The 24,428-nt window shown below is 45.7% G+C and overlaps 1 protein-coding gene across 8 annotated transcripts in view; it reads right to left on the bottom strand.

Annotated features, from left to right (window-relative positions):
- The window catches only part of St3gal3 (ST3 beta-galactoside alpha-2,3-sialyltransferase 3), a 231,978-nt gene that overhangs the window by 12,643 nt on the left and 194,907 nt on the right, over nucleotides 1–24,428 (bottom strand). For all 8 annotated transcript variants that reach the window (XR_002391516.2, XR_002391515.2, XM_087214961.1 and 5 more), the window contains 4 exons: nucleotides 16,810–16,904; nucleotides 13,202–13,265; nucleotides 12,332–12,427; nucleotides 11,883–12,069 (listed from right to left, as the gene is read on the bottom strand). Coding sequence is in view for 6 of the 8 variants with exons in the window: in XM_087214961.1 (XP_087071087.1) it covers nucleotides 11,883–12,069; nucleotides 12,332–12,427; nucleotides 13,202–13,265; nucleotides 16,810–16,904 (442 nt within the window). In the remaining 2 variants the exon portion in view is untranslated. The remainder of the gene's footprint in view (nucleotides 1–11,882; nucleotides 12,070–12,331; nucleotides 12,428–13,201; nucleotides 13,266–16,809; nucleotides 16,905–24,428) is intronic.

Here is a 24,428-nt window from a genome sequence, read left to right on the forward strand (position 1 = left end):
CTGTTCTTGGGATCCACCTTTAGCTCTGGTCACTTACTGTGTGGTGATCTTGGGCCAGGAATACGTAGGCTTCTTATGGATAAACCAGGGGCACTATTTGTATTTACCTGTGGGTTGCTGTGAGAATTAAATGAAATTATTCAGGTTGAGTGTACACCAGCAGTGTGCTGTGTACCTGTACCCTATAGGACAGGGCTCCCGCTGGATTCATTCCTGTAAGCCAGGACCCAGCCCAGTATGGGCATTGAGGAGGCATCCTGAGTACTAATAGGGGACATGACATCCACAGCAGAAATGGTCCCTGCTGGGCCTCCTCTGCGGCTGCCCTTTCCCTGGACTGTCTTGGCTCCAGCCATTCCCTCTTCCTCTCTCTCACCTCTGCAGCAACATTTCTTTCTCTGGCAGACACTTTCTGTCCTCCATGGGTCAGCTCAAAAGATAAACCGGCAGGCCAGACATCTTAGTCTCAGCCCATCCGACTAAGTGAGCAGATGCCAAGTTCATGTTGCTCTTGTGTCCTTTTGTTCCTGTGTCTCTGGGAGGTGTGTGTGTGTGTGTTAGACAGGACAACAGGATCTAGAATGAATGGGAAGGTGGAGAAATGCAGAACTGGGGAGAAGCCCCTGTCTGGGCAGACCAGCTGTAGACTGGCAGCGCTGGCTGAGGGCAATGTCAAGCCCTGGGAGAAAGGAGCCCTGTGCTAGGTAGGGCTCAAGCCCATCAGAGTACAGGGTACTGTCACTAGCACTTCATTGCTTCTTCTCTTCTTTTCTACTACTGGTCAGTGTCCTGAGGTGGAGCTTCCTCAGGAACTTCAGGGAAGGAAAAACACTAATATCCAGATGAGATTTGATATTTCTTTGTTTCTCCATCCACTGAAGTATGGGGTACTAACAAAACCTCAGCCTGTCTCCTAAAAACAAACAAACAAAAACCCCATAGCTCCTCTTCTCAGAAAAGAGAGTACACAGGCACAGACACATAAGCTTTTGCATACCACTGTGCAGGCTTTGCAGTGTGGAAAACCAAGACTCACATTCCGGTTCTACACCTCTGTGACCTGAGGCACATCACATCATCTCTTTAAGCCTCAAGTTCCTCTTGCATACAACAAAGATGTCAAGACCCACTTCCCAGAGCACTAAGATTAAATGAGATGCTATGCAGTTTACAGCATCTAGCAGTGTCTGGTGTACAATGAGAACTTAATAAATTTCACTATCACGACAGTGTTGCAGAAGCCAAGAGGGTGTGGTTGGCAATGTCAACCACCACAAAAAAAGGCCAGCAAACAGCCACACCTGCGCTCATCCACACCTTCACAGGTCCACACCTGCACATATCCAGGCACTCCAGTGGGGGTGCCATATTATCCCTCTGGCACGTGCAGATGGGTATGGGCACTGGAGGTTTGCCTGCTGCTAGGTGACACTGCCAGGCTTGTGGGGTCCAAATCTGGCCTAAGGCCCATCACATCTCAATTCTCTGATCTACAGGACATAACTCAGAGGCCTATCAGCTCAGCATTGTGGCTGGCGCCCCAGGGTCACACTTCTCCTCAAGGTCCCCTCAGGCGCATTCTTTGCTGAATCCCTCCTCCTCCAGGAATGTCAATGCCTCAGTCAAGTCTGGACCTGGCTCCTCTGTGTGGAGCTGCCAGTCTCCTGTTGATGCAACCTGTTCTGCTCTGTCAGAATAGCCAAGAGCAGGGGGAAGGATGTGGGAAGAAACACCTTCCCTTTAGGCTCCTGTGATGCCACTATTTCCAGCCTCCCTTCCGGATTCCGTGTCTGAGAGGTCTGGGGGTAGAGCTCAGCCCTGGCTGGCTTTCCACAGTCAAGAGTAAGGCAGATGCGTCCACTCCTGATGCTTCCCATGGCTACTGCCCTAGGACAAGCTGCCAGCTCTCATGGGGTCGCTCTACGCCACTATCTTTTTTTTTTTTTTGGTACCGGGGATCGAACTCCGGTCCTTGAGCTTGTGAGGCAGGCAGTGGAACCACTGAGCTAAATCCCCGGCTATACGCCATTATCTTGCCTTCCTTCAGTTCACTAGCTTCCCTGCATGTGTCTGATCTTGACACTCAGGTATTAAAATGTCAGTGGCTCTCCACTGCCCTGGGAGACAGCTTGTGCGACAGCTAAGAGTGTAGGTCTGTGTCTGAACCTTAACACCCCAGCAACTCTGGACCCTGAGGCAGGTTCTTCAAGCTTTCTAAGTCACATTATGGAATATCCTCATTTATGGGATATCTGACTTTATTCTGACTTTATTGTGTTTTTGAGTCATGGCAGTTAAAGGTCATGCATATAAAATGTTTAGCTTAAAGTCAGCTCTTGTTAGCTTCTGCTATTAGTCCTCAGGACAAGGTGTAAGCTTCCTGATGTGACTTTGGCCTTCAAAATCCTCTGCTGCCCTGTGTTCATAGATTCATTTCTAGCCATTCTCCATATCCATGCAGTCCCACCTTTAACATTTATGGGGTCCAACTTACAAATGGATGTCCACACACTGCATGTTCAAAATTGAGACTCAAGATACTTGCAAGTAATAAACCAAATTTATCAACCTGTTAAACAAACTATAGTCTATCCTTTCTTGAAAAATGTTTTGGAGGCCAGGATGAAATTTACAATTCTAGCTGTGGAAATCAGTGCTGGACGACAGTAGTGTAGGGAAAGCTGGCCACAGGCCACTTATTCCTGCTCCTTTCCCACAACCTAAGAACTCTGCTTGTGTACTTCTCACCCTGCACATCCAAGATCTGCTCACAGCCTCTGCAAACAGCCCTCCTGGGCTTAGGGATAGGCACAGAGTTATATTCTGGCTTCAAAAGGATGGAAGTGGGGTTGGGAATTTAGCTCAGGGCCACAGCACCTGCCTGGCAATCTTGAGGTCTTGAGTTTGACCACCACCCCCTGCCCCCATACCAAAAAAAAAAAAAAAAAAGGATGGAGGTAGACTTGGCATTGTTAGGCAAGAAATCTGGAGGTTTCCAGAACCTGATAATGATCCTGCAATGCATCACTGAATGGCTTGACATGGTCATTTCCCTCGTGGCATTGCATGTTCCTCTTTACTTCATGACAAAGGGTATGGATGGAGGAGGGCCAGGGTAGGGTCCCACTGCCCAGTTCTAAGGACACCACAACCCAGTTATACTAATTTTTTTTTTTCTTTAGGTACTGGGGATTAAACTCAGGGCCTTCACACGGAGCTACATTCCAAGCATCCTCTACCCCTTTATTAAAAAGTTGCCCAGGCTGAGCTTGATCTTGTGATCCTCCTGATTCAGCCTCCTAGAGTGTTGGAGTGCCACCATGCCCAGCTCTGAAATTATTTTTAATTGAATAAATGTACCATTTACCTTGCCAGTGCTGTTTTTCTCTGTACCTGAAGCACTTCCACCGCAAGAGGCTGAAACCTGCAGCCCAGTTAGTGTCTGAGACTTATATAAGTATCCAAGAGCTAAGAGTTTCGGTGACTGGACTCTCTTGACCAAGGTGGCATCTGTTCCTTTGTGCCAAGGCCTATTGCTCTGACACAATTGCTCCTGGCCCCGTGGCTGGGTATTTGGCCCAACATTCTGCCCAGCATACAAGCAGTGCTTACTGGGCTCAGTCTCACTTCTCAGAAGGTGACTGTACTGCAGATGAGCATGAAGTATCAAGTGTTGGTGTCACTGTCCCACTTAGTCCTTGTAGCAGTGTCCAGTGGGCCATAAGAGAGGAAGAGGCTGATTTCAGTTCCTAACACTGAATCTGACCTTCCCCATATGGAAAGAACAGGGCAAGAGTGGCAATGACAGCTGGCAAAGGTGCCCGCACCCCTCCCCAGGATGCTCTATATTCCATCCAGTAGTGGAACTATAATCTACCCAGTAGCACCCTGGTCATATTTGGGTTTGGCTACTGTAAATAATAACATGCTAATGAAAATCTTTACATAGAGTTTCTTCCTTCCTCTGGGTACCAAGTACTGTTTCCTTTCCAAAACCTTTGTGTTCCTGGATACTCTGACTAGTTATCTTTGAGAATGGCTGTCACTGTATTCTTGCCAGTCTTCTGTGTTTGTTTTGTTTGTTTTTGTTTTTTTTGGTACCGGGGATCGAACTCGGGTCCTTGCGCTTGTGCAGCAGGCGGCGAAACCACTGAGCTAAATCCCCGGCCCCAGTCTTTTGTGTTATAATTTAAACACATTCTTTGACAATGCCGACAGCTGGCAAGTGGCATCCTGTTGCCTGTACATGAATGTCTCCTATTACTGGGCAGGCCACACTTCTCTGTTTACTTGTTGTTCCCCCCCCCCCCGCCCCCAATCTGATCATCTCTTTCCCCTTAGCTGCTGGGTTTCCAATGGTTTTCTCATCTACCATCATGAAAATACTGTCCTCCCCCTTGTTTTATTAAGACAGGGGCTCCCTATATAGTAAAAGCTAGCCTAGAACTCACAATCCTCATGTCTCAGCCTCCAAGTGCTGGGATCACAGGCATGAGCCACTGTGCTGTCGCTCATATTTTCTAAATATACTTTTCAAAGTTGTGTGGTACAGTCTTTGTTTAAATTTGCATATGGTAGCAAGATTTGATTTCTATTTCTTCAAAACTTCCTTTGGCTATATTTTTTATAATTTACTTTTTATAGTCAACTTGGAATTTATTTAGATGAGTGTTATGAGGAGAGGGTCAAAAAACCTTTTTTAAAGCTATATTTGGAAAACGCAAAGAACAGAAAGAGGAGTTGGCTTGGGAGAGACCATGTGATGCTGACAGACAACTCAAAGAAGCAGGGCGCCAGGGACTGTTTAATTTTCATTTCCTTATCAAGGAAAATGATCTTGGAGCTGCAGAAAGAAGATCAAACATGGTGAAGAGGAAAGAGATTCCCAGAAGAAAAGAGAGCAAGAGGATGCAAGGCTCTGAGTCCAAAAGAATAATTTCTCAGGCAATGAAAGCAAGAGACAATGGAATTGAGGAAAAGAGCCCTGACTGAGAGCCAAAGTTTGGGGTCAGAACCCCAATTCTTCAGAAGTTACTGCCTCATTCTGGCCTCGGTTTCCACATTAATTTTCTTCCTTTAGATATGCCAATTATGCTCAAACCCTGCTGGGCTTAAGACATAAACAAGGTTGTTTTTGTTTCCCAGAGGTCCTGGGAGGGGCAGTAGGTGGAACATGGAGGTGAGAACAGTAGACACCTTTTTGTATCACCAGAGTGTCCTATACATGTTGGGTGTGTAAGAAAGAGTGGCAAGGGCTGGCTCATGAGTGCTACATTATGCTATGGAGTTTGAATTTCATCCTGCAAGCCAGTGGTTCTCACACTTGAGTCTGTCTGAGTCAGTGAGAGAACTTGTTAACACAGATGGATGCACCCACTTCCAGAACATCTCATTCAGAAATTCTAAGGGGGCTCCTCTTCAAATAACAAATGTCCAGGTGGTGCTAATGCTGTCAGCATGAGAAGGAACACTGGGAACTGGTACAGCTAGGCAATGGGCAACCATTAAACAAGAGAAGGAACCAATCTTACTGATATAGGAACATGGACAGGAGGAAGGAAAATAAAAAGCTGCTGAAATAGCCGAAGCAAGATATTTGTAGGAGTAGTCATAGATCTGGAGACTGAATGATTGAATATGGAGGCCAAAGGAGAGATGAGAAATTAAGGATGCTTCTCAGGTTTTTGGCCACTAGCTTCTTCCTAGAACCTAACACTGTGCCCAGTAAATACTTGCTGAATAATTGCTGATAGCTGTTCCTTCACAGGAAAGGCAGAGGTTGAGTCCACTGGATTTAGAATCAAAAAGGTTACTGTCAGAGGAATGGATTTGGAAGACAGGCTGGAGGGCTTGAGAAACTGAAGGGGCAAACATGAGGCTGCTGGGACAGGTGGTGACTCTTTCCAGAAAGCTGAAAAGGAAAGGAAGGAGAGAGAATGAACATGAGCTAGAGGGAGGGCTTTTATTTCCAAGGTGAGACGTGAACAAATGTACAGATGCCAGAGGAAGCTCAGTAAACAAAGGAAGATAGCTTCCTGAAGAGATGAGAGGAGAGGGCCTCTGAGATCAGGAAAAAATTGATACTGGGCCCAGGAAAGATTGTGCAGGAGAAAAGGAGGAATCGATGCAGGGGAATGTGTAGACTGGGGGGTGGGACATTGAGAGGTCTTGATTAATGGTGATGTTTATTTTCCTTGTGCAGCTGGATGTGTGATTTCTGCTTGGGACAGGACTGGAGGTAAAGTAGAACTGAAGATGTCGAGGGTACAGTTCTGAGATCAATGATCAGTGACAGGACATAGGTTCCTTCCTATAGGAAGTAGCCCCAAGATGCTAGTAAGGTAATATGGGTTACAACCTCAACTGTAGTTTTTCTCTCCATGTGAGATTCAGTCCACTGGTTGGATGTGGAGAAAGGCATGCGGAGGAGTATAACTAGGATGGTGTTGGAAGTATGGGACTTTACATGACTTTGGTGACTGATTTGGATTTGAATGAACAAACTAGTAAATGAGAAGTGTCACAGTACAGTGCTTAAAGTGAGATACCTTAAGTCTAACATGTGGCTCTGCCACTTTCTAGTACTCCGAGTAGCTGCCTCACAGGTTGCTGAATTAATCCATGCAAGTCATGTAGCCCAGGCCTGGCACGTAAAGATAGCTCTTAGCATTCCCCTAGGCCTTGGCAGGTAGTAGCTGATTAATTGAGGATTCTAAGCAGGAAGGTATGTGGTCAGACTGAGTTCTCAGAAAGTCCTGTTTGAATTTAACTTCAACTCTACCACTTACCTAGCTGGGTGATATTAAGCAAGCAACCTGCCCTCTCTGCTTATTTCCTGAGCTCTACAATGGGGACAACAGTACTCATCTAATAGGGTCATTATGATAATGAATAAAGGAATTCAAGGAATGCTGGGGAAATGAAGAGCTTAATAAATGACACCTACGATGGTGATAGTGGAAGAAGGAGAGAAAGAAAAGAAACTAAGAAGGAGGAATAGAAGGAGAAGACAGGCAGGAAAAGAAGAGGACAATGACAATTTTTATGAGGCAGAAGAACCAAGAGGTCACAGATGGGCAGCAGTGCAGAGAAGCACAGGGTGGTGATGACACAAGGCCCACTCCTGTGGGTAGAGAAGCAACAGTCAGACACGGTATAGGAAGGGAGCATGAAGTCCTCCCAGCACTCACAGGGCATGAGAAGCATGAGAAAGACAGCTATGGCCACTGGAGATGGCTGCAAAAGGAATGCTATATCCCAGGAGGGCTCAGCTTGGAGGGGCTTGGAGGAGTCGAGGGTGTTTCTGCAGTCAGGGCCATGCTATAGGCCCTGCCTGACTGTCCACAAAGGTGAGGTAGTACCCAGGCTGGGCTCCTCCTGGGCAGAGTCTTCTCAAGCCCGAACAGGAAAGAGGCTCAGGTGAAGATGGATATCCAATCCCCAGCTTGGGCCTGGTTCAGTGAGGCCTCACACTCAGATCTGGTGGCCCTGTTTACCCTTTAGATTTCTCAGACTGCTGGCTCAGCTCTGCTGCTGCGGTTCAGTCTCCCCTTCCTTTAGGCTTGGCCTTTGCCTATTTTAAGGTTACTGCCTAGGTCAGGCCACATAGCCTGGACAGACAAATGCTTCATTCTCTAGTGCAACAGGGCTTTTCTAACTGTAACAATACCACCAACATTAACGACTGCCCTAGATTGGGAACTTACTAGGTTCTCTGTGCTGGGTGTTTCTCTGTTTCATCTTAATTTTAAAACAACCCTAAAAGATGGATAGTACCACTACTGCTGTGTGAGACTAAATCTAAGGGGACAAATAATTTGCCAAAGGTAACCTTAGCTAATAAGTACCAGACTCTAAATGTATTTTTTTTGTGTGTGTGTGTGGTACCAGGGATTGAACTTGGGACCTTGTGCTTTCGAGGCAGGTGACGGAACCACTGAGCCAAATGCCCAGCCCCAAGAGTCTAAATGTAAACCCAAGTCTGTATAACTTCATAGCCTAAGCTGTTTTCCTCTCTTAAAACATGTCATTGCTCCTGAAATCACAGATCTAGTCCCCCAAACATGAATGGAAGGCCCTAGCTGGCCTCTGTGATCTTGCCCTTTCTTCCCTCCCAACTTACTGCTGAAGGTCAAGCCTCTGTCAAAACTATCCTGGGCAGGGCCGAGGATTTAGCTCAGTGGTGCCGCACCTGACTCGCAAGCTCAAGGTCCTGAGTTTGATCCACAGTACAAAACAAAAACAAAAACAAAACTATCCCAGGCCCTCATGTTCTTCCTTCCCACTGCAGGGCTGGGACCATACCCACACTGACCCAGCCTGGTGACTCTATGGGAAGCTCTGCCGCTCACCTGTCCCATCACTTCAGGCCCCAGGGTCCCTTCCTTTGGACAGGGAATGGGGCATCTCCAGCCTTCATCCAGCACCAGGAGGAGGATGCATAGCCCTCAGCATTTGAGACACATGGCAGCATTCTCTGATACACTGCTGGCACTGCGCCCTGCTCAGCTCACATAGTATTATTCAGTGACCTGAATGGAGTGTGGTCTCTCTGGGCCTCTTCACATGAGGTTCCCTTTGCTTATATCACCTTCACCAGGCTCACTCAGCCAGCTCAGCAGTGCCTCCTCCAGGATGCCTCCTCCTGTCCCCTCCCAGGCTGCCCTCAGGGCCACATTAGTGTCTCCCCATCATGACTCCTGGTACACTGCACCATCACTGTTGTTTCAGGACTATTTCTTCCACCAAACTGTGAGCAATTCTGGATCAGTAAGAGTGTTGATTCATCTCTGGATTCCCATGGAATGCATAGGGGATGGCGGCAGATCTGCCTCCAAGGAGAGTTTCACAGGAGCTGGAGGCCACCACCTCTCCCTATGGCTGTATCCTCTAGTTCTGGGATCCACCCTCCCTCCTGGCCTCAGGTTCCACAGGTACTCACCTGTCCACTGGTGCTCTTCTGAGATGCCTTGAGCACACAAGGCCTTCCAGGAGCTCTTGTACCTGCTCAATAACTTGGTAAAGACTCTTGGGATGGGGAGATAAAGGGCCTTTGAAGAACTTGTTTGGAGTTATCTGTGCTACTATCCAGTGAATCAAGGAACCAAAGGGCCATAAATGGTGAAGAGGAGAGCCCCCAGCTAGATAGGAGTAGAATCAACCCTGTCCCCCGCCGTTTTTTTTTTTGTACCAGGGATCGAACTCGGGTCCTTGTGCTTGCGCAGCAGGGAGCAAAACCACTGAGCTAAATCCCCGGCTACCCTGTCCCTTTTTCACACCCTACCCTTTCCATACCCCAGCAGGACTCCAGGTACGAGAACAGCACACACTGAGTGACTGCTCACATAGCTAGTGGCAGGGAGCACCTGTGATTGAGGCTTAACACCTGTTCCAATCTTGCCCAGCCAGGCCTTGGCTCCAGAACTGAGCTGCCTCCTGCCAGAATTTTGCAGGTGAGGCTCCAGACAGGTGCAGAGCTCACCAGCAGCCTGAGGCTGCATGGCTAGAAACACCATTGCAGTAGCAGGGCAGGCCTGTGGCTGGGCCCTGTGGCAAGGCACCAAACAGAAGCAGCCTGGCTCATATTCACTTGGGTCTCAGTGGCTGGAGAAGTGAAGCAGACCATGGAGCAGTCCTGGGAGTGCCTTGAGCTTGGGGTGGAAAAGGGTATTATGTAGGGGGCCACTGAGACAGCAAGGGACCCAAACAAAGTCCACTCTGGATAATAGGAAAGGTCAGGCCATAGGCATCCCTGGATTCCTCTGGCAGCTCACTCTGAAGGCACGAGGAAAAGCCCACAGAACTACACAGGACTCTTCTCCATCTCCTTCCCACTCACCCCGACCCACCCTGGGATAGAGTTGTCATTCGCACAAGGCTGGTCTTGGATTCCTGAGCGTGGCAGGACAGGACTGGGAAGCAGTCTGAGTGTGCATTTCTGCTGTAGAACCTCGACCTGCCTGGGCTGGGAGCTTCTCAGTCTTGCTGCTACCTGTGTCCTCCGACTCTAGCTGGCTTTCTCCTCCCTTTCGTTCTTTCCTTTCTCCCTTGGATGAACTGCGGGAACCCTGACTTGACTGACCTTGGTGCTCTTGGAGGGAACAAGTATCAGCAGTCAGCGTGGTGGTCTGGCCCCTATGGCTTGCCCTCCTAATCTGCCCTGCCTGGCTTTTCCCAGTCCAACTAGCAGAAAGTAGGAGCTGGTGTATGAACAAATTCCAGACTAATTCCAGATCATTTATGGTGACTGGGTGCTGAGGGGCAAAAACCAAAGGGATCAAGGCCCTGCCCTGAGGTAAGCTTCGGGTTTGGACAGGTGTCCATGGGCAGAGAAATGAACTGCTAAGAGAGGGGGCATATGGGCAGGAGGCCAGAGTGAAAAAGCAGCCCCCAGGGTCCCCGGGGTTCACTAAGGAGGACTTAATTTCCCTCCATTTCTCCCTTCAAAATGCTTACCTGTGACTCCAATTCTATTGCCCTCAAGGCAAAGAGAAAGGCTCTGGGGATACTGGTGACTTGGGCGCTAGCATTCTGAGAGCAGGGGCTGCTCCCATTCTGGATTTTTTGGTACCGGGGATCGAACTCTGGTCCTTGTGCTTGTGCAACAGGCAGCGAAACCACTGAGCTAAATTCCTGGCCGGGCTGCTCCCACTCTGACTGGTTATGTGGGCACTGGGCCTTTGAAGCTGAGCCTGTCTAAAGCCAGATGATCACCCTGTTGCCTCATTCAGCCTAGTTCTGAGATGGGCCCACTTTCCCTACTGTTCTACCTACCTGAATTTCTGGACCTGACTTCTGTCTTCTCTCTTCCTTGCTACCTACTTGACACTGCCTGAACTTGGCCTTGCTTGGGAAAGGGCTGTGAAGTTAAACCAAATTACACTGAGCTCTCCACCAGCAGGTTAAGCTGTTCCCACCCCCCAACTCTTCTCTAAACCTCCAGAAAGAACAACTAGCTTCTAACTGTAGGCAGAGGGCCATCTGTCATCAATTTGGTAAGAGGCCTGGGTATTGGAAGATGAATGGCCTGAGCTGTACAGCTGGCCATTGGTGGCTGGTGACAGCTGGAGGGGAGGGGTATGCACAAGTTGGCAGGTGTCCCTGCCGGCACAGAGCTGAGGAATAGAGGTCTCAGGAGGGGATTCAGAGGGGTAGCACTAACAAGCAGTCTGATATTATTCTGCCACATAAACTCCCTAAAAAAGTGAGCCCAGGCACTTGTCTGCCTAGAACAGTGACTACAAAATCTGATCATACCCGAAGAGTATAACCGGATTCTGGCAGTTTGGGGACCCAACTACAGGTCAGTGGTAAGGTTACAAAGAGAGAGGTCTAGACTTATAAACATGGAAGCTGCCACCCTCAAAGTTGAGGGGCCTACTGTCCCTGCAGAATGGCCCGAGGACTCAAATAAGGCCTTGCTCCTCGGACTGGGAAAGAGGGAAGGACCAATAAGACCAGAGTCACAGAGATCTCAGAAGGGGGTAGTGGGGGCCACAGGGGGAGGCACAGGGCCAGGGCAGCGAAGCACGAAGACTGGGAGTAATCCTGGAAGGGGGTTAGAGATAAGAGCTTTCCTTCCCTGGAGAACTAAGGCCAGGGAAGGCTCAGGACTGTTGGGTTCTGGCTAGAAGAGGCTGAGAAAAGGTGTGCACCCGAGTATTAAGAGGCAGGTAACACAAATCAGGTATTTTAGCTCCAGGGACTCCTGGCCTCTAGCACTTGGTTGCATTTGCTGCCTTTCATCTTTGAGTCATTACTGCTTCTTTTGAAGGCTCCTACTTATTCTTTGTGGGGCTCATGGGGAGGGGCTACCTTGGAAGCTGGAGAGGCAAGGCAAAGCCCAGGGCAAGAGGGAAGGAGCTGGGGTCAAGGGAGCTCACCACTCTCTCCTTGTAGACGATGTACTTCAACCACTTGAAATCCTGCCACTTGAAGCCAGCAAGGACAAAGAGAGAATCACGCTCATATTGCTCAGGCCTCTGCATGGCACCCTCTGGGTAGGTGATGCGCAGTGTTGTTTTGCTGCCCACGTCTTTCTCAAAGCCCTTCACTGGTGCTGAGTTCAGTCTACAGAGAGCAGGCCCAGTCAGGGTCTGCGTTGGGCCCATGTTTGGGGAGGTACTGTGATTCTTGAACACCTCAGGTGCAGGGAATGGGGCATCCAGGTCACCTGGTGTGACCTAATTTTGTACTTCAAAGCCCACCAACCCAACATGCTTGAGGCTGCCAGCCCAAGTGGCTAGATGGACAGATTGTTTTCAATGGGCTAGAGGTTCAGGGTTTGGAACAGGGTACTCAGGTGCCTGAGGTGCTACTTTAGGGAGCTCACCTGACCACAATGTCATAATCGTCAATTCGTGACCCCAGAGACTTGTTGGCAAGGACACCTCCATTGCCCACGATGATGCAGCGGCGGCAGCGGAGGCTGAAGGGAGAGAGAGGGAGGCCTGAGAAGAGCTGCTACCAGGTCTCCTTCCCTTTGTCCCTTTGATCTTTGACCCCAGGACCAGGATGGGGTACAGGAAGCCCAAAGGGCTTCTGGCAGCATTTCTGAGAGGAGGCCAGAACCAGGCGACAGGACCTGGCATCCCTGATCCCTAACACTTTCCAAGGGAAACATGGTACAGAAAGTTTGGGAACCAACCTGGGAGGTGACAGGGGGCTCTGGTAAGATGGCATTTGAGGGTAAAGATTCCCTGAGGGTTAGTAGGGTTTAGGCAGCCCTAGGGGACACAGAAGTGGGCTGAGCTTGAGAGGCTCTACCAGGTAAGCAGGGGAAGGGTCTGAATGCTCCAGGGCTTGGCTTATTTTCCACTCAGAAGCCTCCAAAGCACCAAGGAGTGGTTTGTCCATCTCTGAGCCTGGGGCTTCCTAACTCCAGGGTCTATTGGCTTCAGAGATATCCTGCCCCCTGAACTGAAAGCCTCACCCTTCAGCTGCCCTCACCACCTAGATCCCCCACTCTCCTTGCTGGGCTGATCTTGATCCTACTGTCTTTAGCTTTTACTCCCAGTCCTCTGACTGAGGATTGAGATGTCTTGCCAAGTGCTGCCAGCCCACAGAGGTACAAGGCCACTTACCTGCTTTGCTCACCGCAGTGGACACAATGAACGGGCAGCTGCAGACAGGCTGGAGGGGCAAGGCCAGCTGGGCCTCAGCACCTCTGCACATGCCGGCAGCCAGGGGGCAAGAGACTCACCTGTCCAAGGCAGGGGTCAGACGGTACTCTTTGGTGACTGACAAGATGGCTTTGATCAGATTGTCTGTGGACAGAGGAGGGAAGTGGCTGTTAGAGGGTCACTTAAGACCCCATAAAATGTTTGCCTCTTATTCTACTTGTGGTACAAGTTCCTGGGACCAGAGTGGAAGTGGAAATGGAAGTAAGGAGAAGAAGCTCTGGGAACAAGGTAAGGCCAGGCTACTATCTTAGCCCCTTACCACTTTACTCTGAGCATCACTTGGGCAGTGCATTTGTTTATGTACTGTCCAGAGTATTGCTTGGGCAGGTGTCATTTCTACCAGTCAACTCTTGTTTGCACAAGATATATTCCTACTTGTTGATTTTATATTCTGTTATATTATCTTATACAAATTAATGAAACCAATGCAATTTTTGGTCATCCTGTATTTAAATAATTGGACTGGTAAGTGGATAACGCTCTCCCTTGAGAAAGGAGATGGAGACAGGGAATCAGGCAGGCATATCTCTGCCAGGAGCCAGTCCCTGACACAAGCATGTGTGTCCTTCCCAGGGCTTCTCCACCTTCCTCGGAGACTCATCTGGCTTTCTGAGGCTCTGCAGTTGGACTCAGGATGTGTATCACTAGGCTAACGTGGAGTCTCCCCTAGAAATGAGAGTCCCTACTCAGAGACAGAGACCGCATGTGTTTACCTCTGTGCCCCAGCAAGCAGACCAGCAGGAACAAATGTGGAGACAGTGATGAAGAGCTCACCCAGTGGACCACTTGCCTCAGTTCCTGATACCGCCTTCCCCTTGCTTGCTCCCTTTTCCACTGCCAATGTGTAATTCTGCCCTTTGCCAGGCTGCCTCTCCCTCTTTCCCTCCTCACCCCCCTGCAGCCTGGCATCTGCCCACCTGCACTCCACTCAGGCTGCTCTCAGCAAGACCCTAGGGATCTCTGCACTCTCGGACTCAGTGACTGCTATTGAGACTTCCTCTTGGCCTTTCTCTGGCTTTGGCAACGGCATAATGAGAACATCAAACTCTGGTATAATGAGAGTACGAAGATATAATAAAGAATGTATGGGCCAGGGATTTAGTTTAGTGGTGCCACCGCCTGCCTCGCAAGCACAAGGTTCTGAGTTCGATCCCCAGTACCAAAAAAAAAAAAAAAAAAAAGGAATGTATAATGAAGGCATTGGTTTTGGAGTTAAATCCTGGCCCTATGAGTTAAGAGCTCTGTGACTTCAAGTAAATGATTTACTTTCTTTGAGCTTTAGTTTCCTTACCTCTAAATGAAGGTAGTAACTCCTACTTCTCAGAGTCATTAGGGAGATTTAAGATAATGTACATAAAAACCTAAAGACCAATTGGTGCCCCCATAGTAGAGAGCACTTAATAATGTCAAATAAGGACACAGGTGTGCGTGACTAGGACCCTGCAACACTACTCCTAGGAACACAGTGCTGCAAAACTCACCCACTTGTTCAAAGAGCCCTGTCAAAGAGTGTTCACTGATGAAATATTTGTAATAGCAAAATGCTGGAGGTGACCCAAGTGGCCACCAAAGGAAGATACATTACATGTGGCACACAAAATACTACACAGCCACACATGCCCATGAAATACTATCCAATAAAAAAAGAATCAATTACTTAGAGCTACATGTACCAACAAACATAAGCAAAAAAAAAATATTTGAAGAATATATATACAGTGGTACCATGTATAAAGTTTATAAACATGCAAAATCAATATATTTTAATGGTATATATATAAACAAGGTATAGGGATGTCAACCAAAACCAGGATAATGGTCTCCTAGGGGAAGGAAGAGCACAGAAGGGAAGAGCTACACATTTGTCTTATTACAGCTCATACTTTTATTTCTTAGGCTGGATAGATGGTATATTATTCCTTACACTTGTTTGTCTGCCTGAAATTTTTTCATGTATAGGAAGGAGGCCTCTACACACACACACACACACACACACACACAACTTATTTATTTATTATTCACAGGGCTGGGGATTGTACCCAGGGCCTCTCACATGCTAGGTAAGTGCTCTACCAGACAGCCACATCCCTAGCCCCATGCAATTTATAAAAAGAGTGGGTGGAGACAATGTCAGGTCCAGGGCTGAAAAGCATTCTTTAGAATTCACTGAGTCACTGAGTAGCTGCCCTGGAATGGTAGGGAAGAAAATGTTCTTCAGGAGGACCTGTTAAGAAACAGCAGGCAGCAGGCACAGCCAGTCTTCCCTGAAGTTGAATGAGAATGGGGTGAGGAACAAACTCTTAAGGGATGTGCTATACTACGTGCCTTCAGATATACCTTATATGAGCTTCAGGGAAGACCGCAGATCCCTACCCCCAGCTGTGCCTCTAAAGAAGAGCATAATGCTACTAACTGGGAAAAGTCAAAGATGTGAATGGGGTGGGGATGCTTAGAAGAAAGGGCACACACAAGTAACCCATGGCTTGCTGGCCAGGGGCTGCTGCCCTGCCCTTCCTTGGCCTTTGTGGCTGCATGATCAAGTTTCAACTGGACTTAAGAGAAAAGGATAAGATGCTTGGCTACATGCACCAAGGAAAGAGATCACATATGGCTCAACCCAACTCCTTAGATGTGTCCTTGGAAGCTGGAGGTCCAAGCTCCAGTTCAACAGATTTTTGTTGGCCACTATCTTCTTTTCAGGGAGAGGGGAGCTAGCTGAGTAGTGGGTTTAAGTATTTTTGAGTCTCATGGCCAATGATATCACCTCATTAACAGTTATTTCATTTAACTCTGACCACAATCTTATAGACTTGTACTATTTTCTCTATTTAGCAGATGGAAAAACTAAAGCAGAAAGGTTAAGTAGCGTATCTGAGGTCATAGCTAGTAAAGAGGTAGTATGTGGGTCTGATCCCCTATGTCTGACTCTAAAGCACCAGCTCTTTTCTACCAGGATATGAAACAGCACAGGAATGTGACGAAGCAGAAGTGTTAAACTGTTAGGGATGAGAAAGTCTTAAGTTAGGAAGAAACCATGTGGGAGAAGTCCCTAAGGCAATGAGGGAATAGTTTCTGAGAATATAGGGGAAAAGATAGCCTTGGACAGGGGAGAAGAACCACTGGAAGGGAGTCTTGGTTAGAATGCAAGGTGAGGACAAACGGAGGAGTTTCGAGGTATTTCTGGGAGCTGGCTGTGTCTTCCCCATCATCCCTAGTGACTTAGGATGATGTCTCTTCTATGATCTTACAGCTCCTTGGACTACCCCAGCAGAGCCCTTCTGTCTTTTTTTTTTTTTTTGGTACTGGGGATCAAACTCGGGACCTTGTGCTTGCGAGGCAGGCATGGTGCTGCTGAGCTAAATCCCTAGCCTAGACCAGAGATTTTTGAGGACAGGGACCACTTCTGCCTATGTCACTGTTGTATACCTACCCCTGGCAAAGCGTCGTGCTCTGAGTAAATATTCCATTAAAGAAGTATGAGAAAAGGAGGGAGGGAGCGAAGGTATGTTAAGAGTAGAGTGTGGGTGAATCCTCAGCATGGGGAGTTTGGAGGATATAGTTCTGTTCTGAAGTACAGGGGTTCAGTCTGGGTAATGAAAGTTAATACAGTTTAGGTTTCTCAACGTACCTTGACCTTTGATTCCAAAAGGTGGCACAAACTCCCGGATCCTAGCCCACTTGCGAAAGGAGTCATCCAGGAACATGGGTGCTGGCTTGGAGAACCTGAAATGCAACAGGGCTTTTGAGGATCACAAAAATGCAAGACTGGAGTATTGGTTGACTCCTCTGTGCAGCGTCTCAGCAAGGGGTCTGTAGGAAACCACCTCCACATTCCAGCATGTCCTCCTAGCCCCAGCCTGTTCACTGGGGACCTGCTGGTCTTGCTGAGGGGAGTCTGTGTGTGAGGGAGCAGGCCCGGTCAGTCTTTATTTGGCCAGCTGCACAAGTGAAGGGACAAGATCTGCTCAGCAAGGCTTAATGGCTCAGAGCTGGAAAGTTATCTTGCACCCATCTACAGTCAGTGCTGCCTACTTTGTTCCTCCAATCTGGAAACATGGGATAAGACATAGTCCAGTGAGCAAAAAAAATATCCAAAAACACAGCCAGTGCAGAGAGACATAATTTTGGAGCTGATTAGACCACCCAGGGCGAGGAAGAAGAATTCATGGTGAGAGGGCAAAGTGGGGCAAAAGTTACAGGAAACAGATGTTTGGTAGTGAAGAGAAAGAAAAGCCAGAATCCTGTGAATAGGAGGCAGGGCTGAGAGGTTTCAAGCCAGCAAGAATCGAAGTGCATTTGTTGGTGAAGAGGAGGGAAGAGGGACCCTAAGTTCCTGTGGAGGAGGTGAAAGGGCTTGGAGTTTATGGGGAGGGGTTCATTTTGGCCTGGAGAGGAGATGGGAGGAAAAGGGGAGAGAGGAAGGCAAAGTGATGTGGGACTGGGGAGGTGGGAAAGGCAAGTGTCACTCTGTGAAAGGCAGGGTGGGTTTCAGGCTTAGAAGTGAGGCACGGAGGCAAAGGTATAGGAGCCAGGCTCTTCACAGATGCTTGGATAACACGACTTCACATGGAGCCTAGCACCCTGTCTGATGCTCTTTACAGGGCACTGGCAGCCCACAAGTGCTGGGTCTTGCTGTGGGCCTGCTCCTGGCCAAGAAGGACTATGCACCAGGCCTCAGGGCCTGACTCTTAGATTTCTAAGTCACCCCAATGAGCCCAGGGAGTAACAAGGCTACAAAAAGGTCCTCAAGGCCTAGAAGCTAGAACTTACCCCTAGTGTGCTATAGCTACTTCTCCTAGCCACACCAACACAGTGTTACCACCATCCCAGCAGGAATGAGGTCAGTAATTACTCTGAGGTCTAGTATTCTTAGACTTTGACATGATCTTGAAAGAGGTAGAAAATGTTCAACCCTACTGCCTCCCCTATAACTTGCTGCTAGGAAGATGCCAACAGTTAGCAGCAGAAATCTTTGGCTTCTGGTTGCCAAAAACTGAGTTAGGGCCCTTCCCCTGTATATGAGGATAATGCCTATTTCTTATGCCTAATATTAAAAATCTAAGTAAATTAATATACATAAGGTGTTACCAGAGGCACTGAAGATCCTGACCAGGGTCTATGACAAGACCCTATCTATCAAAAGAAACACCTTGGATATGCTTGCAGCAAGGCCCACTCCTTCTGTGTCAGAATTGGGCTTATAAAATCTTTGTAAAATTTCTGAGTCAAGCTTAGACAAGATTTTATCTGCTTCCCAATATGTACTGAATATCATAAGCTAATAAAATCCTCTAAGATCTAGCCAAATTATCTCAATCTGTTTTTCCTTTCCCTCTCTCCATTTACCTTGTTTTCTACATTATTAGAAAGTTAATTTTTACTTTTAAAAATACTTTTAAAAAAACTGCATAGGCATAGTAGTACATGCCTATAATTTTAGAACTCTGGGAGGCTGAGACAGGAGGACCACAAGTTCCAGCCCAGCCTGGCAACTTGATAACTTAGTGAGACCCTGTCTCAAAAAACAAAACAAAACAAAACAAAAAACAAAGAAAGAAACAAAAAAGGGTGGTGGTGGTTAGGTGGCCAGGAAGGAGGGGGAATATATATTTATTTTTGTGTAACCTATAATGTGCGTTAATTTTGGGAAAATACAGGTAAACACACAGATACACATACTCATAACCCTACAACACAGAGACAATTTGCTGTTAAAGACAATGAGCTGTGTATCCTATAGAGTTACCCACATTCTACATTTTCCTAATTGTATTCAAATATTTTTTTAGCATGTTCCTCTGACCCCTGTGCTCTGTAAACTGGTGGTTAGAGCTAGAGGCTCGAATAGACTGAAGTTTGATCTTCTGGCAAAAAGACTTTATAACAGTATTCTATAGTGTATGGTTTCTTCATTTCTTCCTGTGCTGTTACAGATTAATCACAGGGTTCAAGCATTCTAGGCTGGAGCTTTACGTTTTGCACAAAATGCCTTTAGCAGCCACTGAAGATCACTGCCTAGGTTCTCCACCCTTCTCTCTCCCTCCCTTCTGCAGTCCTGGGACTTGAACCCAGGGCCTTTGCACTGAGCTACATCCCTATACTCTGCACCCCCTGAACTGTGTAAAATTTTTTTGAGCCAGGGTCTCATTAAGTCACTGAGTTATACAGGCTGGGCTTGAGCTTATCCTCCTGTCTTTCTCCCTGAGTGCTGGGGTTACAGGCATGATCCACCACATCCATTCTTTCTTTAGAGATGCTGGAATACTTGTATAAACTTTCATAATCTTTCTCTCTAAACTCTTGGTTATCTTAAGGAGTTGGTTATACAGGAAAGATGAGATAAATGCCTGATTTTTCCCCTTTATTTGCCAATTTTCAAGATGATGGGTTGATTTCTTAGTATCCTCCAAAAGTAATTAATGAGTTTTCCCCCATTTTAATTACCAAGAATTTATATATTTTAACATATCTGATATATGATAGATTCATTATCATTATTGTTCTTTTTGATGCTCAAAGAATCCTATCTTTGGCCAGCAGAGGCTTTCCAACTTGGCTCCTAAACCCTTTGGATACACACCCTAGCAATCTTTGGTAATGGCCTAGCTTTCTTGATGAAAAGATGTTCCAACAGACCCGAGGATCAGTGGAACAGATTAGAAGATGCAGAAACAACTCCAGACATACTCAGCCACCTCATCTTTGACAAAGGAGCCAACCACCCTCACTGGAGGAATGATGGCCTATTTAATAAATGGTGTTGGAAAAACTAGATTTCAACCTGCCAGAGATTAAAACTAGACCCATATCTATCACCGTGCACTAAATTAAGATTGAAGTGGATTAAAGATCTAAATATTAAAACAGAAACACTAAACTTGCTGGAAGATAAGTTAGGTAGAACTCTTGAAGATAGGAAAAGACTTTATGAACAAAACCTCAGTAGCACGGGAACTAGCACAAAGAATCAACAACTGGGATCTCATCTTATTAAAAAGCTTCTGCACTGCAAGAGAAACCACCAACAGAGCTAAGAGACAACCTAAAATGTGGGAAAAAATTTTTAGCAGCTGAACCTCAGACAAAGGACTACTATCTAGAATATATAAAGAACTGAAAAAAATCAGACCCCCCCAAATTCAAAGACCCAATTCAAAAATAGGCATCCGACATGAACAGACATTTCTCAGAAAAAGAAGTAAAAGCAGCAAATAAACTTACAATAAAATGTTCAACATCACTGGTTATTTGAGAGATTCAGAAGAAAACAACACTGAGATTCCACCTCACCCCAGAAGGATTGGCTGCTATCAAGAAATCAACCAATAACAAATGCTAGTGGTGTGGGGAGAAAGGAACCCTTCTTCATTGTTGGTGGGAGTGCAGACTGGTGCAACCACTGTGGAAATCAGTATGGAGATACCTCAAAGAACTAGGACTAGAGGTCCCATTTGACTCAGCTATTCCCTCGCTGGGTATCTTCCCCAAAGAATTAAAAGAATCATACCACAGTGCTATATGTGCACCCATGTTCATAGCGGCACAGTTTGTAATAGCTAAACCTTGGAAACATGCCAAGTGCCCATCAACTGGAAACTGGATAAAGAAGATGTGTTTTTTTATAAAATGAAGTACTACTCAGCCATAAAGAATGAGAAACTAGAGACATTTATAGCTAATGGATGCATATTGAGGCCATACTCTTTTTTTTTTTTTTTTTTTGGTACTGGGGCTCGAACTTGGGTCCTTGTGCTTGCGCAGTAGGCGGTGAAACCACTGAGCTAAATTCCTGGCCCCGAGGCCATACTCTTCAGTGAAATAAATAGGACACACGTGTAAATACTGAATACTTTCTCTAGTGTGAGAAACTGAAAGTGTAAATAAGGATTAAAATGAATATAATTTGAAATAGGAAGAAAAGGTCCAAAGGGGTAAGTGGGAGGGGAAGGGGAAAGGAAAGGAGGGAAAGGAAAAATTATGAGAAAAGAAAAAAATGGAAACAAAGTCTATGTAAAGAGGGAAGGGTGGATGGGGTGAAGGGCGCACAGGTAATGGGGAAAAAATAAGAACTGAGATACATCATGTACAGGTACAAGCACCCAATGATAAATGTAATCGTACTGTATACCTAAAGTGTACCAATAAAAGAATTTAAGCAAAAAAAAAAAAAAAAAAAAGAAAGAAAAGAAAAGATGTTCCAGGCGTTTCTCATACATTTTGTGCCCCCACCTTGATTAAGGTCACTTTCCCAAGGAGCTGGAAATGGTACTGAGAGATCTGCGCCCGTGTGGCTAGGGAGGCTCATACTGCTATGTGCTGCCCAGGGCTTGCAGGCCTTTTCAGGTGGACAAAATTAGGAAGTATTTTTTAAATTTTGGTACTGGGGATCAAACTCAGGACCTCGCGCTTGCAAGGCAGGCACTGGAACCTCTGAGCTAAATCCCCGGCCCGGAAGTAACTTTTTTTTACAAAAAACCCCCCACAATATGCATTTATAGTGGTATTCTCAATTCAAATTTAAGTTTACAAGATTTGTACTTTATTTTTCTTTTTGGACAGCTTTATTGAGATAATTCATAATAGCATAAAATTCATGTTTACGTACTTTGATTTTGTATTTGTATCTTTTTCTCTTAAGCTGACAGCCTTGTGACATTAACACATACTTAGTTACTTTATCTTAACATGTACATATAGAAAATATATATGATTCTATCAGAAAACAATATCAGAATTACTATCAATACAATCTTATTAAAAACAATTTAAGGCCTCTTTGCAGTTCTTTTTGCGTTAGGTCCTTTATATGTCATCAGAAGTATAAATAACCTTTCTTTGGCACTCTGCTGAGTTTAATTCATCAATAATATACAGTTATGCTCATTTGTTTCATGTTACTTTTCTTTTTTGAGACAGGGTCTTGCTAGTAGTTCAGGCTGGTCTTGAACTCACTATGTAGCTCAGGTTGGCCTCGAAATTGTGACAATCCTCCTGCCTCAGGCTCCTGAGTGCTGGAATTACAGATATGTGCTATCACATCTGGGTAATTCTGCTTTTTATTGACTTTTTCCTCTCATTTTGGTATAATTTTGTTTTATGATACTATAAAGATTTACATAGTTCCCAAATTAAGTCCACAAAAGACTATATTCAGACAAGTCTCACCTTCATCTTTATATCTATCTTCTGCTATTTCTATTACCACACAGTATTCATTTTATTAGTTTTTTAATTCTTTTTTGATATAAGCAAACAATACATATATATGTATATATTCCTTTTTTTTGGTACCAGGAATCGAACTCAGGACCTTGCACTTGCGAGGCAGGTGAGGTGCAACTGAGCTAAATCCCTGGCCCAAGTAAATATATTCTTATTTCTTCCTTTATTCATTGAAAGGTAACAAACATACTATACATACTGGTTTTCCTATTGATTTTTTCCACAAACTGTATATCCTGGTGATCACTGCATAGTATATATATACTTGATAATACTCTATGATGGCTATGTACCATACTATACTCAATCAGTCCCTGGGTTGTTTCCAGTGTTTTATAAAGTAGGTTCCATCAGTAGTAGTTACCACAAATAACTTTGCACATATGTCTTTTCTATTTGCCAATGTATCTTTGGAAGAGATTCCTAGAAGTGAGTTTGCTGGATCAACAGGGAAATGCATAAATGAAATTTTGCTTCAATTGCCAAATTCCCTGTCACAGGGACTGCAGCATTCTACAATACTACCCCCAATAGCCTCACCAACATTGTCCAGCACTTTAATTTTTCTATTCTGATAGAAACAAATAGCATCTCACTGTCCTATTTTTTTTTTTTTTTTTGGTACCAGGGATCGAACTCGGGTCCTTCCACTTGCAAGGCAGGTAGCGGAACTACTGAGCTAAATCCCCAGCCCTCACTATCCTTTTAATTTGCACTTCTTTTTGTTGTTGTTTTGAGACAGGGTATTGCTATGTTGCCCAAGCTGGTCTTGAATTCAAGGGTTCCAGTGATTCTCCTGCCTTGGCCTCCTGAGTAGTTTGGGACTACAGGTGCATGTCACTGTGCCTGGCTTGCATTTTTAAAATAGTGAGTGAGGGCTGGGGATTTAGCTCAGTGGTGCCACCACCTGCCTTGAAAGCGCAAGGTCCCAAGTTTGATCCCCACTACCAAAACAAACAAACAAACAAACCAAAAAAACAAACAGCAAGAAATTTGAACAAAATTCACAGAATCCTTCCATATATGAAATATTTATCAATTTCACTATTTTTCTTAGTAATTGTATGGGTTTTTTTTTACATTTAAATCTGTTATCCATGAATCTGCTACCCATTTTGATTAGTATAAAGGATAGATCTAATTTTATCTACTTCTATGAAACTATCCAATAACTCTTATCTGTTTTAGGACTATTCTGTGGCTCTTCACCTTTTCTTAGGTGATTTCTTGTTTTTACTTTTTTCTCTCCTAGTTTTCTCTCCTTGGACCACTGATTATAGGTACATGGATTTAAGAAAGTTTCCTACTATTCCCTCATTTCAATTTGTGCTGAGCTCTATCTTCCTTCTGATCTTCCCAGCAGGCTTTCAAGGCCTTTCAAGGTTTCAAGATTAAGAACAAGGACCTGGCACATCTGACCTTCTTTGTTATACTAGAACTCCCAAAAAGGACAGAAGTGGATAACAGAGGGTGTAACCATCGTAGCTGCTACCATAATTTTCTCCAACATGCAAACCCAATTCTTGTTCATTATTTTCAGAAATTTCAACATCTTAAAATTCTGGCCTCAGATAATTTCCTTTACTTCAATCACTTTCTTCTCCACTCCACGTCAGTTACTACTCCATTGCACTGCAACATTCTGGAACTTTTCATCACTTTAAAAACATTAATCTCCAGTGCTTGCTTCAGCAGCACATATACTAAAAACATTAATCTCCAATTCTTTCTGAGCACAAACTCCCAACATTCCATTTTCTCTTTCTCTCTTTTCCTTTCATCCATTAAGTCAGCATGACTTCTTTCTTCCCCCCTACCCCTCTTGCTTGTTACCAGAGATCAAACTCTGGTCCTTCCACTTGCAAGGCAGGCGGCGGAACCACTGAGCTAAATCCCTGGCCCCTAGTCCCCATGACTTCTACACATATTTCTGGTCTGTTATCTCTCCTGTCTAGACCCTAACCAGCTCCTTAGTCTCCTGCCTGTAGGACCCAGTACCTCCTGATTCCTTGTCTTTTTGTCCCA

The sequence above is a fragment of the Heterocephalus glaber genome, unplaced genomic scaffold (assembly GCF_053883595.1).
Source record: "Heterocephalus glaber isolate CG9 unplaced genomic scaffold, H.glaber_assembly_v1.0 deba00001452, whole genome shotgun sequence".
Classification (NCBI taxonomy): Eukaryota; Metazoa; Chordata; class Mammalia; order Rodentia; family Bathyergidae; genus Heterocephalus; species Heterocephalus glaber.